Consider the following 15,539-nt stretch of genomic DNA (forward strand, 5'->3'; position numbering starts at 1 on the left):
GTTAACGAAAGAGTGGAGCAGATATGCTTGTGTTGTATGAATAAATTCTGGCAAGACTGACCAGGCGAACGGCAGCGTGTCTCCTGTGCTCACTTTCTCTCCTGTTTTACAGGATCGTAATCTGGCTACGCGCCCATCATAGTGGGGCCTGTAACACCAGCACCATTCAGGCATCGTTACGATGGAGTAAATGTGACTAAAAGTCTCAGCTTGATAAATTACAATTTTTTAAATTTGCAATAAATATGCAACTTCATAACTCATTTTCATGTAATGGATTACGAGACTTCCAAAAAAACAAAGTGTATTAATATTGCATTGTTAATATATCTACTGACAAACTGATTTGTTTCTGTGTGGGATATTGACTTTAGGGTTAATTTGCAAGCTGCAACTGCATCACTGCTGCCACCACGTGGATAATTTAATAGCAGGCAAACACAGAACATGCTAGTTCTAACCAGTCATACTGTGTGGATTCTGGGAAACTCTGTGATGGAGTAAAGTTTAGGATGTGTCAATTTTGCTCGAAATTGATCTTTTGTGGAACTGTTGAACCTGGTAATGGTGTCCCTCAGCACAGATCTTTTCTAAGTTTGAAACGAGAGTGTAGACTGTAAAATTTACATTCAGAAATTGCCTCACATTTTTATATGGTTTCATTTATTAATGTACTTCACACACATTACAAAAATTCATTATGCTGTCTTGGCAACTATAAGGAAACCAGTTCTTAAAAACAGTTCAGTCAAAGAAGAAACACTTTAAAACCAAACTCGAAATTATATATAACACACGTGTTTTAAAACAAACACGTTATTATCCTTCTTCACTTGGTGGTGAAGTATTTTGAATAGGTCTTGTTGTACATCACTTGATTGTCGACTCTTATGACAGTTCTCAGGTTTTGCCAAAACCAGGGCTCTGCGGCTGCTGTACGCGGCCACTCTACAACACTGCTCTCGCACAGTCGCTTCCTCAAGCGCAGAAAGTGAGAATGCTGCAGGACAGGCTCCAGCATTAGCAGTACTATCACATCCACATTTTCATCCAGCAGTCTTTGGTGGGCCAGATACATTGCTAGCTTGAAAGCACCGGTCTTAACGTAGCTCTTTGTTAAGACAAACAGAGTCTTGCGACTGTACTGGATGCTCTGGGTGAGGTTGTCCACCAGTGGGACTCCTGGGGGCCAGTCCCTCTCTTCCAGACACAGTGGATGTATCTTGTCTCCCTCTTCCTCCAGTTGCACCCGCAGATTGCTCATCACCCACTCAGAGACCTGTGGGTCTTTTGTATCATATGTCACAAAGACATCATAAATAGTATCTGGCGAGTTCAAGGATCTGTACCCTTTCAGCTTAGCTTTCATATAGTGTAGGACATAGGAAGCATCCCAGTAAAATAAGTGAGCAACTGTTGAAACAACCATGAAAAGAATAATGATAGAAGTTGTTAGAGTGTAGATCTGCTTTGCCTGACTGGGATTTATACACTGATGAATGCTAAAATGTATCAATCCTTGTCCCTTTAAGTTCACTGGTGTGTTACATGTCACCTGAGTGGTGAGTCTTGGGATCTTTACATCACTCTGTTCAATCCACAAAACGAAGTCTAACAAATCACAAGTACACTCGAATGGATTTCCTTGTAGGAACAGAGTCAGGTTTGCAGGTCCTGATTTGAAGGTAGTTTCATTGACAATAGTCAATTTGTTGTTACTCAGGCTTAGAGTCGTGAGGCTTTTTAGACTCTTTAAAAAACAATTGTCTGCATGGAAAATGTGATTATGACTCAGGTCAAGGAAAGTCAAAGTTTGTGTGATGTTTGAGTTAATAGTTGTTAAAGTAGACAGAGAATTGTAACTTAGGTCCAAAATTTGAAGTTGATGGAAAGGCAGTTTGTCCCAATTAACATCACTGAGTGAGTTATGACTTATGCGCAGTGTGGTGAGGTTATGTGGCAAATATTCATAAACATCATCTGGAATCTTTGCAATGCCATTAAAGGATATATCTAAAATTGTCAAATTAGAGAGATTAGTGAAAAGTTTCTTGTATGTGCTATCCCTGTCTTTCCAAAGTTTCCCTAGATGATTTTGTGCAAATATAAGTTCTGCTAATGATTTGCTATACATCTCTTTTGTTGTCAGTGTGGAAATCTCGTTATGACTCATATTAAGGACTCTTAGCACAGGTAGATTTTGTGTTAAATTTAAATTAAGCGTTACCCCAAATGCTTCAAAGTAGTGTGAATTGTAACTGAGGTCTAGTACTTGTAATTTCTTTAGTTCTTTGAAGGCGTTGTTATAGGCCAGATCAACCCTATTGAAGGATAAGTCCAGATATGTCAGATTAGGCAACATCTTGAACTCTGTGCCATTAAGTGCCTGTGAAAATCCATTTCTGGAGAGGTTGAGACATGAAATATTTCCATAGCCCACAAACTGCTTTGGAGAAATGAAGAACAGATTATTTGAGCTGAGGATGAGCACTCGTCCAGAATTGGCGCATTCTTGCTTTGTATTCCTGTGTAGTACTTCATAAATTGAGTCTTTTGGAGTGAGTTTTACGAATGGTGACATAGAAACTTCTGAATTCTCATTATTTCTGTCTCTTAGAGTTGGTAGACTTTCTACTGTAGTGGGATATAACCTGTTTTCTCCGAGATATATCATTCTTAAGTGGGAAAGCATGCTGAACACGGTAGGGTCAGAGTGAATAATGAAGTTAGTGCTTAAGTACAAATGAGACAGATTTTTCAGATTGTACAGAGGTGTGAGTGTGTCTGGTCCAATACTTTGGAATACCAAAGCATTCAAATGCAAACTTTTCAGTGACCTGAGCTGTGAAAAGTCTTTTGAAAGTGTTAATTTTTCTAGGTACATACCAACAGCATAATTGAAAGACAGGTCAAGTTTTTCTAGCCTGTGAAGATAACTGAAAGCTTTAACCGATGTGTCCTCACCAGTTACGGCTTTTTGTAAAAAGTTAAATTCCAGAAACAATTGTGTAAGATTCGTTAGCGTTTGAAACCAAGAGGGATCAAGGTAATTTAGTGAGTTTCCTCCCAGGTTCAGTGTCTCCAGCTGTGTCAGTCTTTGAAATGCATCAGGATGTGTGTCAATAGAACCGTTAGGGCAAGGAACACAAGGGTACGGAGCATTGTGACATCTTGGACAGTTGCCTTGTATATCAAGGAATTTGACATTTTCTAACCCTTGAAAATCATCTTTATATATGTTCTCTATTTTGTTGGTATCCAGACGTAAGATTGTAATTGACTGGGGTAGTCCTTTAGGAACATGGGTTAAGTTGTTATAAGACAAGTCCAGGTATTTCAGTTTTTTCAGTAGTGCAAAAGTGTTTTCGCTGATAGCGACAGACTTCCCACAAGGGTTGCGGAAGTAGCAGTTTTTAGATAACAACAGCATTTTCATGTTTTGCAAGCCAATAAAGCTATTGTTCAGTTTATCCATATTAACTTTGTTAATGTTTAGCTCAAGTCTTTCCACACTGTGGGGGAGATTGCGTGGAATTTCAGTCAGACAGTTGCCGCTCAATCGTAGTTGCTTCAGTTTTGTCAGATTTTTGAAAGCATTTTCAGCGATCTTCAGTGCTCGGCATCCATAATCAGTCTTGGTGTTGTTTGCCCAGTTGAGATTCAGATGTGCCAGATTCAGCAGATTAGAGAGTGAATCAGCTTTAATACTCTTAATGACATTTTCTGACAAGTCTAGATCAGTGGCATTAGTAGGGGAGACCGGGGATAGTTGTAACGTGGGTCAGTTGTAACACTTCCAATTTCTCCAATCAGGGCTAAGTTTCAAATGATGTGACTCATCCTGTGCATGCCCAATTCAGTTCTGCTATCACATGTGAAAAATCAGCACATTTTGTCAAACACAGACAATTTAACATGAAAAAAAGTAATTTGTATGCCAAAAAGTAAGTTTTTCTACTTTATTTCAATTTGTAATAGCATTATCTGCTTTGCAGTTAAACTCATCAAACTTAAATTATGTTATTTGTATGTCTATGGGGATATATTCTGTGTAGGTCTTTAGTGCTAATGTTTTAGCCGTTGGCTGGAATGTTAGCTAGTGCATGGCTATAGGAGTCTGGGTCAGTTGTAACAGCAACAGTCTGGATTAGTTGCAACAATAATGTATGTTACAACTTACCACACTATTACTTTAACTTATATTTAAGAAGTTGGGGCAACGATATCAGCAGAGAGAGGTTCACTGGTCGCATTTGTATATGCGGTTAATGCCATTGGCAACACAATTCCTCCACTGTTTGTGTTCCCACACATACATTATGCAGACCACTGTGTCAGAGATGGACCAGTAGGAAGTACTGGTAGTGAAATAAATCAGGATGGGTGCAAGAAACTGATTTCCTCATCTTTCTGAAGCACTTTGCAAACCACACCAAGGTAAGCCATGATAAAAAGTAATGGAATTGCGATGCTGGTGAACAACTACATTTTTTCAGCTTCATTGTTATGTTCAAAATTGGTGCAAGAGTTGTAGGTTATAATGCCCACTGAGCCAATGAGGCCAAACTCAAGGAAGACCAACCAAAATTAATGAAATATTCAGTTGCAGAAAATTCCATAACTTGTCTTTTTTGGGGGGGTTGGAATATGTTCAAAAGCTAGATTTCTGCATTCTGTCACACACACACACAGCTACATTAATGGCTCTAAGTGCATTCATGTGTTGAATAAACAAAGATTACATGTTAATGTTTTGTTAGTACCCTTATTTCATTGTGTTACATTTTACCCCAGGATATGTTACAACTAACCCAGACTATGGGGTTAATTGTAACATTTCACTCTTTGTGTTTGAGGCCATACCATGCAATGGGTAATTGTGCTGCAGAGAAAATAGCTGCACTATTTAATAGCAGAGACATGTAAATACTTTGCATTACATTTTGAATCCACTACCTTAAAAGAGCTCCAATTTACAGACAGAAATGTCAAAAATGTTACAACTATCCCCGGTCTCCCCGAAGAACTGCATCTTTTTCATTTCCCTCCTTCAAAAATGCCAGTTTATTTGTCAGCCAAGATGAACACTGGAATGCCAGTAAACACAGCAACAGTGCATAGTGCCAGTCAGTTCTTCAGATTATGTGACGTAATATGGAGTTTAAAAATGACATATTTCTTAGACATTAATATGACATAAGTAATATATCGCCTCACACACTGATTTATTTTTGAGTGGGACACTGAATTTAGGGCTAATTTGCAAAATGCACTGTATTAAAACTGTGTCACTTGCACCACCTTACGGACAATCTCAAAAATTTCCAAATGTGAAATAACAGATGAAAGCATGCAAGTTATATTACACATACTGTGTCGAAATGGATTTTTAATAATGGACTGCAATTTAGGATCTGTCACTTTTGTACTAAATTTCTCTTTTGTTAACTGTTAAACCTGGTACTGGTGTCACTCAGCACAGATGTTTTCTAACATAGAAACCAGAGACTAGAGTATAAAATCTACATCTGCAAAATGCCACACATTTTATTTTATTTTATTTTTTTTATTAATGCACTGCAGACAGATTACACAAGATTTATTATGCTTTCTCAGCAAATATAAGAAAATTAGTTTTTTATTGTTTTCTTATTAGATTCAGACAAAGAAGAAATCGTTTAAAAGAACCAAATAAGCATTGCTCTAAAGAACAGTGATTTTAAAGCAGGACCATGTTATTGTCTGCAGACTAGAATTACAAATCAGTCCCAGGCAGATAAGTGATGATTATCCTTCTTCACTTAGTGGTGAAGCATTCTGAATAAGTCAATAACTCAACAACTATAAGAAAATTAGTTCTTAAAAACAGTTCAGTCAAAGAAGAAACACTTTAAAAAGACCAAACAAGAAATGATATATAAAAGCACTGGTTATTTAACAAGCTCATGTTGTTATCCTTCTTCATTTGGTGGTGAAATATTTTGAATAGGTCTTGTTGTACATCACTTGATTATCTACTCTTATGACAGTTCTCAGGTTTTGCCAAAACCAGGGCTCTGCGGCTGCTGTACGCGGCCACTCTACAACACTGCTCTCGCACAGTCGCTTCCTCAAGCGCAGAAAGTGAGAATGCTGCAGGACAGGCTCCAGCATTAGCAGTACTATCACATCCACATTTTCATCCAGCAGTCTTTGGTGGGCCAGATACATTGCTAGCTTGAAAGCACCGGTCTTAACGTAGCCCTTTGTTAAGACAAACAGAGTCTTGCGACTGTACTGGATGCTCTGGGTGAGGTTGTCCACCAGTGGGACTCCTGGGGGCCAGTCCCTCTCTTCCAGACACAGTGGATGTATCTTGTCTCCCTCTTCCTCCAGTTGCACCCGCAGATTGCTCATCACCCATTCAGAGACGTGTGGGTCTTTTGTATCATATGTCACAAAGACATCGTAAATAGTATCTGGCGAGTTCAAGGATCTGTACCCCTTCGGCTTAGCTTTCATATAGTGTAGGACATAGGAAGCATCCCAGTAAAATAAGTGAGCAACTGTTGAAACAATCATGAAAAGAATAATGATAGAAGTTGTTAGAGCGCAGATCTTCTTTGCCTGTTTCGCTTTTACACACTGACTAATGTTAAAACGTATCAGTATTTTGTTCCTCTGGTTCACTGGTGTGTTACATGTCACCTGAGTGGTGAGTCTTGGGATCTTTACATCACTCTGTTCAATCCATAAAATAAAGTCTATGGAATCACAAGTACACTCAAATGGATTTCCTTGTAGGAACAGAGTCAGGTTTGCAGGTCCTGATTTGAAGGTAGTTTCATTGACAATAGTCAATTTGTTGTTACTCAGGCTTAGAGTCGTGAGGCTTTTTAGACTCTTTAAAAAACAATTGTCTGCATGGAAAATGTGATTATGACTCAGGTCAAGGAAAGTCAAAGTTTGTGTGATGTTTGAGTTAATAGTTGTTAAAGTAGACAGAGAATTGTAACTTAGGTCCAAAATTTGAAGTTGATGGAAAGGCAGTTTGTCCCAATTAACATCACTAAGTGAGTTATGACTTATGCGCAGTGTGGTGAGGTTATGTGGCAAATATTCATAAACATCATCTGGAATCTTTGCAATGCCATTAAAGGATATATCTAAAATTGTCAAATTAGAGAGATTAGTGAAAAGTTTCTTGTATGAGCTATCCCTGTCTTTCCAAAGTTTCCCTAGATGATTTTGTGCAAATATAAGTTCTGCTAATGATTTGCTATACATCTCTTTTGTTGTCAGTGTGGAAATCTCATTATGACTCATATTAAGGACTCTTAGCACAGGTAGATTTTGTGTAAAATTTAAATTAAGCGTTACCCCAAATGCTTTAAAGTAGTGTGGATTGTAACTGAGGTCTAGTACTTGTAATTTCTTTAGTTCTTTGAAGGCGTTGTTATAGGCCATATCGACCTTATTGAAAGATAAATCCAGATATGTCAGATTAGGCAACATCTTGAACTCTGTGCCATTAAGTGCCTGTGAAAATCCATTTCTGGAGAGGTTGAGACATGAAATATTTCCATATCCCTCAAATAGCTTTGGAGAAATGAAGAACAGATTATTTGAGCTGAGGATGAGCACTCGTCCAGAGTCAAAGCACTCTTGCTTTATTAGCCTGTCCGATATCTCGTAGCTAAAGTCTTTTGGAGTAGCTGTTATGGAAAATGAAATAGAAAGGTCTGAATTCTGGTTGTATCTGTCTGTTAGAGTTGGTGGACTTTCTATTGTTGTGGGATATAACCTGTTTTCTGAGAGATATATCATTTTTACGTGGGAGAAATGGCTGAATAAAGTAGAGTTGCTGTAAATAATGAAGTTAGTACCTAAATTCAAAGCAGATAGATTTTTTAGATTGTACAGAGGTGTGAGTGTGTCTGGTCCAATACTCTGGAATACCAAAGCCTCCAAATGCAAAGTTTTCAGTGACCTGAGGTTTGAAAAGTTTTGTGAAAGAGTTATTTTTTCTGGGTACAATCCGAGAGCATAATTGAACGACAGGTCAAGTTTTTCTAGCCTGTGAAGATAACTAAATGCCTCAAAAGATGGTTCCTCACCAGTTATAGATTTTAGTAAAAAATTAAATGCCAGATATAATACTTTAAGATTCTTTAGACTTTGAAACCAAGAGGGCTTAAGGTAATTTAGTGAGTTTCCTCCCAGGTCCAGTATCTCCAGCTGTGTCAGTCTTTGAAATGCATCAGGATGTATGTGAATAGAACCATTAGGGCAAGGAACACAAGGGTACCGAGCATTGTGACATCTTGGACAGTTGCCTTTTATATCAAGAACCTTTAAATTTAGCAACCCCTGGAAATCATCTTTAGATATGTTCTCTATTTTGTTGGAATCCAGACCTAAAATTGTAATTGACTGGGGTAGTCCTTTAGGAATGTGTGTTAAGTTGTTGTAAGACAAGTCAAGAACCTGCAGTTTGTCCAGTATTTGAAAGGGTTTTTCCATAATAGCAACAGACTTCCCACAGGGATTCCAGAAGTAGCAGTTTTTAGATAGTAACAGGTTTGTTATGTTTTTTAAGCCAATAAAACTGTTGTTCAATTTATCCAAACTAATCTTGTTAATGTTTAGGTCAAGTTTTTCCACACTGTGGGGGAGATTGCGTGGAATTTCAGTCAGACAGTTGCCGCTCAGTTCCAGTTGCTTGATTTTTGTGAGATTTTTGAAAGCATTTGCAGGAATGTTCAACAGTCTGCATCCATAACCGTCCTTGGATTTGTTTGCCCAGTTGAGATTGAGCTGAGTCAGATTTGTCAGTTTAGAAAATGATTCATCTTTAATACTCTTAATAAAATTTTCTGATAAGTCGAGATGTGTGGCATTACTGGTTATCCCTTCTGGTACTTCCTCTAGATGGCGGCCTTTACAGTCAAATTTGACTGTATTTGATGTTTTGTTGGATATAACATCACAAGGGAACTGCCGTGTCATCCAGGTAGGTGTAAATGCAGCCGGCAGGATCTCATGATGGTAACACAGATAGAACAACAGCATCCAGCATTTGGTAATCTGTGGAAAAATGATGGAATCAGTTGAATGAAATAACCTTAAGCTTATAAAAGGGCTTCTACAAAATTATAACACTTTTTCATGATTATTGTGGTAAAAAAAAAATAGATAAAAGAACACTATTTGTACTATATATAATGTTATATATTATATTACTATAACACTTTTATCATGTCAATTAGGGGTTCACAAAATACAGTGATATTGGTCTGCAGATTAGGTTTGCTTTTAGAATCGGCTTAAAGCTTATATTTTAGATGTGACTAAAAGTCTCAGATTGATAAATTAAAATTTTTTAAATTTGCAATAAATATGCAACTTCATAACTCATTTTCATGTAATGGATTACGAGACTTCCCAAAAAGCAAAGTGTATTAATATTACATTGTTAATATATCTACTGACAGTTGTTAAAGGTTGACCCAAATTCATTCCCTCATCCCTACCAGGCTCGGACATCTGTGGGCCTTCCTGTGATGCAGTGAGCACTTCTCCTCGACTTCACTCTATTCACTCCTTATGTGACATATTAATGGATAAAAATCGATGTAATTTTTTCTGTGCATTACTGGTTTCCAAACTTTTTGTGAAACTTTTTTGTCTACTGACTTAAACTGTATATACCTAAACCGAATAGAGCCCTTATTAATGTTATCACAGTTATTTATTACACCACTGCTTTTCCTGTTTTGACATGTTAAAATATCAGCTAGGGAAAAGACAATGAGATTGTAAGGCAATCTTGAAAAAATTGTAAACCTGTCCTATTTGCAGCATGTGGCAGTAGGTTGGAAGTCTAGTGAGAAAAAAAAAATCTTGTTCTTTCTTTTACTTATCAAAACAGCAAGTAAGGGGTATGAAATGTAAAACGATACATGTAAAATGTACAATTACCAGCCTAGAAATAATTTTAAAAATAGGAGATATCAAAAATCTTTCAGGTTGTTGTTAAAGTACTTTTCATGGGAGCACGTCACATACTTAGTGATAAGTGACATACAGTATCCCATAAATTTTCTAAATACATTTGTCCCATGTCTTCATTATACCGATCGTGGCTCAAGAGTTGGGAGTTCGCCTTGTAATCGGAAGGTTGCCGGTTCGAGCCCCGGCTTGGACAGTCTCGGTCGTTGTGTCCTTGGGCAAGACACTTCACCCGTTGCCTACTGGTGGTGGTCAGAGGGCCTGGTGGCGCCAGTGTCCGGCAGCGTCGCCTCTGTCAGTGCGCCCCAGGGTGGCTGTGGCTACATTGTAGCTTGCCATCACCAGTGTGTGAATGTGTGTGTGAATGGGTGGATGACAGGTTGTGTAAAGCGCTTTGGGGTCCTTAGGGACTAGAAAAGCGCTATACAAATACAGGCCATTTACCATTTACCTGTGCAATTTATTGAATTGAAATACCTAAAAAAAGGGGCATCACTTTAAAATAATGTAACATTATTAAGCATTATTAAGGTATTACTAAGGTTTTACCAAGTGGTTAATTCATCATTTATATAGCATCAGTTCTCCTGTTATGCCATTTATAAATACAGGTATATTATCACTACTTTGATTATGATTACTATTAGCAGCTATGTAGTAGCAATTATAGCTGTACATGATTTCACCATGTCCAGCAGTGATAGCTGTACATGGCGTAACAGTAACAGATGGATAAACATATCTGCATCGGCATACTAAGGAAGAGCAGTGATGTATAAATGATGAATTAAGCACTTGCTAATACTTTACTAACACCGTAATAATGCTTAATAGTGTGACATTATTATAAAGTGCTACCGAAAAGAAAGTCTTGACTGCTAAATGTATCTTTGACAGTTTAAGATAAAGTGTGGCTTCATAGCTTGTGTTCTCAAGATCGCCAAGTGCTGATTTCTAAAACAAGTTAAATAAAATGCCGATAATGATGCCATGATGTTTTTCTACACATTGGCTGGCAAGTTTTATTATACCTTTTAATTGAATATGTCAACACATTTCCAAACAAGCAAAACAGATTTAAAAGCAAAACACAATAAAATGATCAGTCTGGGTTTTTGGAGTCAGATATATCTATACAAAGTTTTGGCACAAAATCATAAAATGACAAAATCATCAAAGATAACATCAGAATGCAGAAAATCAGATTATTCTGATAAGTAAGTTAAAAGTAACTATACACACACTCAGTAACTTACCATTGCGCCTGTACTGTATTAATCCCTGAATGACAATCTTGAATTCAGATTTTCTCCTCTACCATTTAAAAATAAGTGGTAGTGGTTAAAAGACAAAAAACAAAAAAACAAAACCCAAAACCAAAAAAACCCCCCAACAAGTTGCTAAAAATCTATAAGGTGCATGTCTTGTATATCATCAAGTCGAATTAGCCGTTTAAACATCTCTGCACGCTCACATACACCCATCAAAATAAGGAAGGGGACTGTTGTACACAGCAGAATGAGCTGTGGGGGGGAGCAGCGTGTGAATTGAACAAATATGTCTGTTTCATTTCCTTCTTTCATGGTATGTTGCATTTCATTGCCAACTGAGTCTGAGAATCCCCCACTGGCATCGCAAAGAGTGGCAATGAATTTCCCAAATAATTTGAATACAGAGTTTAAAATTAGCACATCATTAATTATTAATATTTCATTAATAATAAAACTGCTCCCATTACAACAGTTCAGTATTCACATATAATAATTCATATACAGGAGTACATTTAAAGCAATCTAGAGAGAAGAAACTGCATTTTTCCAGCATATTGTTCTCTTTACAGTGTCTCTTTGAAGAGATTGTTGTATTGTTTGTGACCTTCGGTTGCTAATACACTCCTCAGGCTGAACCAAAAGTATGGCTGGGCTTGAGGATTTGTTGGCCACTCTAGCACAGACCTCTTATACAGCCTCTTTCGTAATCTCAAGTACTTTGAATTGCAGGGCACTTTCTCTAAGAATATAAGCACTATAACATCATTTTTTTCATCCATTAGCCTTTGGTGAGCCATGTAGAACGCCGTCTTGAAGTTTCCCCCTTTGATGTATTTTTTGGTGAGAATAAACACAGTCCTCTTGCTCCTGTGGATGCTTTGAGAGAGGTTGTCAATCAGGGGGCATCCGGGCATCCAATCCCGGTCCTCAAGACAAAGCGTCAGTCGGCGGTCTCCACACTCCTCAAGATGAGCGCACATTTCCTTCGTCACCCACTCTGATACTGCTGGATCCTCCTTATCATAGATCACAAAGGCATCGTAAACAGCGCTCTGGGAATACAGGCGGCGGTAGCCTTTGAGCTTGGCCCTGCAGAAATGGTAGATGTACCAGACATCCCACATGAAGAGATGGCTGGAGATGGACAGCGTGACCAAGATGAGGACGAGGGAAGTCATTAGGGTGGAGAGGATGATTGACAGGTAGTGGTGCTGGCAGGCCAAAAGGTCCACTGAGATGACTGGACGACCTCTTTGTGCCCCTGGGGCAACGCAGGTAACATCCGTGCCCAATCTAGGTATGGTTACTGTAGTCCTGTTGAGCCATGTGACAAACCAGGTGGCATTGCAAGTGCACAAGAATCTGTTTTGGTGCAGAAGTAACATGTCCATATGATTAAGAACATCATCTGGAAGGCTGGATTTTTCAATGTACTGGATGTGATTAGAACTCAGGTCTAGATATTTCAAGTGGTAGGCACCCTTGAGGAAATCTGGTGTAAGCTTTAGGATTTGGTTTTTGTGTAAAATTAGTTTCTCAAGAGATGTGGTGCAGTTTGATAACACATCTGGAACAGTAGTCAAGCTGTTTCCACTGAGATCCAAGACTCGCAATGAGTGTAGAAGTTGCAGTTTCTTCCAGTTAAAGGATTTTAGTTTGTTATTTTTGATATACAGCTCAGATAGCTTCTCTGGTAGACCACTGAATACGTCCGATGGGATAAAAGGGAGGTTGTTATGAGAGATGTCAAGGACAGTCAGATTAACTAAATTCTTAAAATAGTTGACATATCTGGTGTTCCCATCTCGCCACAGTACATCTAACCGGTTATCTCTGAACTCTAACCTTTCTAGGGATCGACTCTCCAGCTCTGTGTTAGTGGAAGTAGAGATCTTGTTGTGATTCATCAGGAGTACCTTGAGGTTTTTTAAATGCCTAGTGAAATTAAGCATGTGAGTCAGACCTTCTGATTCAAAATAGTGGTTGTTGTTACTTATATCCAAGATGACCAGATTTTTCAGCTCTTGGAACGCGGTAGAGTATAGCAGGTCCAAACGGTTCCATGAGAAGTCCAGATATTGTAAATTAGCCAGGTAAGTAAATTCAGAACCATTCAGACTTTGACTCATTGCATTTCCAGACAGATTGAGGCATCTTAGCTCTGTAAGGTTTAAAAATCGTGAATGCAGGAAGAATATATTGTTTCTGCTGACGTCCAGGGTTTTGCCAAACTGACTGCATTCTTTTTTGACGAAGGATGTAATAACTCCAAGTTCCTTGTCCTTGTATTTGCAGCTTCGTGCATACTCATCATATCTGAAATAATGAATCTCTCTCACGTCTTTGTTTTGGTACTCAGCAGCGGAAGACATCGGAGACCAGTCCGAGGTTTCTCCTCCGGACAAACCAAGTTCAATTTGGCCATCAGAGGGAGACGATATTTTGTTGTCAGACAGGCTGATTATTTTAAAGCTTTTCAATTCCATCAGAATACTAAGCTTTGTCATTTTAATGAAGTTTGTACCCAAATCTACAACCTCCAGGTTCGGTAGAGGTTTTAAATGAGCGATACTCTCTGTAGTTAACTGCTGAAACACATAACCTTTCATTCTGAAAATTTTGAGAGACTTCAGAGAGGAGAAACTGCAACTCAGTCTTAGCGTTTGAGGGTACTTCTGAAGCTCGTAGTTGAATGAAAGGTCAAGTTCTTCTAGTTTACCCAGGAATTTGGGGAAAGCAGTGATTTCTAGCTCCCTTGCTAAAAAGTTTGATGAGAGGTCCAGCACTCTGAGCTCAGTTGTGGTGTCAAACCATTCAGAAGGCACACTTGTAAGGGAGTTGCTATGCAGCCGTAATGTTTTTAGTTTGGTCAGCATTTTAAAAGCTGTCTTGCTGATTTTCAATGGTGCGTTATTTGGACATGGGCTACATGGAAAAGGAGCGTTGTAACACCGGGGGCAGTTTCCGCTAATGTCTAGAATCTCAAGATTAGTTAAATTTTTAAAGTCTTCATCAGTGACTTCTTGAATGTTATTGTTATAGAGATACAGCTCCTTCAGAGTAGTGGGTAGCTGATGTGGAATGAAAGACAAGTTATTTGATTTAAGAGATAGCAATTTTAAATTGTTAAACTGTAAAAATGCATCGTCTTCTATATCATAGGAATCATTGCAGGGGTTACGAAAATAGCAGTTTTGACCAAGGTAAAGCACCTCAACATATCTAAGCTCAGAGAGGTTTGCTTTAGAAAGATAATAAATATGATTCACTTCCAAGCTCAGAAGGATCAGATTTGAAGGCAGGCCTTTAGGTATACTGTAGAGCTGATTGCCATCTAGATACAGCGCTCGCAGATTGCTCAGTCTGCTGAAAGTATTTTCCTCAATTGTCACACTCTTCAGGCACATCTTGTCCTTGGGTCCGATTTTGATGGGCACACAGTTGCACCTCATGTCAATCTCAGTCAAGTTCTCCAAACCGTAAAAGGAGGTGGAGTTTAAACTCGGAATATGGTTGATGGTGAGCGTCAGGTTTGTTGTGTCTCTCGGGATTCCATGGGGGATTTTTTTGAGGCTTCTCTCAGTGCAGTCCACCTTCACTTCACTCCCATTGTTGATCTCGTTAACATCACATGGCAGAGTTTTCGGGTAATAGATGCCAGTTGCCAAAATAGGGAGACAAGACCACAGGGTGAGCAGTGCCACACACATCTGCACGGAAACATGAGAAAGGTTTGCTAGTAGAAATCTAATAATACTGTAACAGCACATTATAAATGCAAATCATAACAAGGGACGCTAAAATCAGCAACTTTAGTAATCATGGCCAGCATATTATACTTTACTTTACTGTACAATTAGGAAATAGCATTCTCTCGCATTTGATTTTCTACTTCTCAACAGTTAACAGCACTTCTAAGCCAAACTACATTTGACAGCTTATGAATTCTGATACTATAGAGTATATAAAAATCATACTCACCAGGTGGAGAAACATTGTTTATGTGAGAAAACAAAAAAAAAGAGTCCAGCTCTGACTTGTCTTGTCTGGTTCGATGGAGTACTGAAAGAAGTATAACACTAACAAACATTCCTGAGGTGGTCGATGAAAGTAACAGGTGTCTGTGTTAGCCTAGTGTGTGTAGAATTAGCCGGCATCACTTCCTACTTTCTTACAAACCACAAACATCCAAATATTTTATCTTTTACTACATCGTGAAAAGGCTTATTGGTGCATTTATGCTATTGCTACTGTAAAGAGGTGCCTTTAATAAGATAC

The 15,539-nt window shown here is 38.4% G+C and overlaps 3 protein-coding genes across 3 annotated transcripts; all 3 read right to left on the reverse strand.

Annotated features, from left to right (window-relative positions):
- Positions 1-713: 713 nt before the first annotated feature.
- On the reverse strand, positions 714-3,584 carry LOC113007577 (toll-like receptor 8). The gene has a single exon (XM_026144293.2). It carries the CDS (start codon positions 3,473-3,475, stop codon positions 830-832), a length of 2,646 nt encoding a protein of 881 aa, XP_026000078.2. The 5' UTR covers positions 3,476-3,584; the 3' UTR covers positions 714-829.
- A 2,231-nt stretch (positions 3,585-5,815) lies between these two features.
- On the reverse strand, positions 5,816-11,387 carry LOC113007492 (toll-like receptor 8). Its single transcript, XM_026144109.2, has 2 exons — positions 11,247-11,387; positions 5,816-9,066 (listed from the first exon to the last, which is right to left on the reverse strand). Exons 1-2 carry the CDS (start codon positions 11,247-11,249, stop codon positions 5,962-5,964), a joined length of 3,108 nt encoding a protein of 1,035 aa, XP_025999894.1. The 5' UTR covers positions 11,250-11,387; the 3' UTR covers positions 5,816-5,961.
- A 261-nt stretch (positions 11,388-11,648) lies between these two features.
- Positions 11,649-15,167, reverse strand: LOC113007491 (toll-like receptor 7). Its single transcript, XM_026144108.2, has one exon. The coding sequence runs from the start codon at positions 15,029-15,031 to the stop codon at positions 11,825-11,827; it is 3,207 nt and encodes a 1,068-aa protein (XP_025999893.1). The 5' UTR covers positions 15,032-15,167; the 3' UTR covers positions 11,649-11,824.
- Between the last annotated feature and the right edge of the window lie 372 nt (positions 15,168-15,539).

Source organism: Astatotilapia calliptera, chromosome 16 (assembly GCF_964374335.1).
Source record: "Astatotilapia calliptera chromosome 16, fAstCal68.1, whole genome shotgun sequence".
In the NCBI taxonomy this organism is placed as follows: domain Eukaryota; kingdom Metazoa; phylum Chordata; class Actinopteri; order Cichliformes; family Cichlidae; genus Astatotilapia; species Astatotilapia calliptera.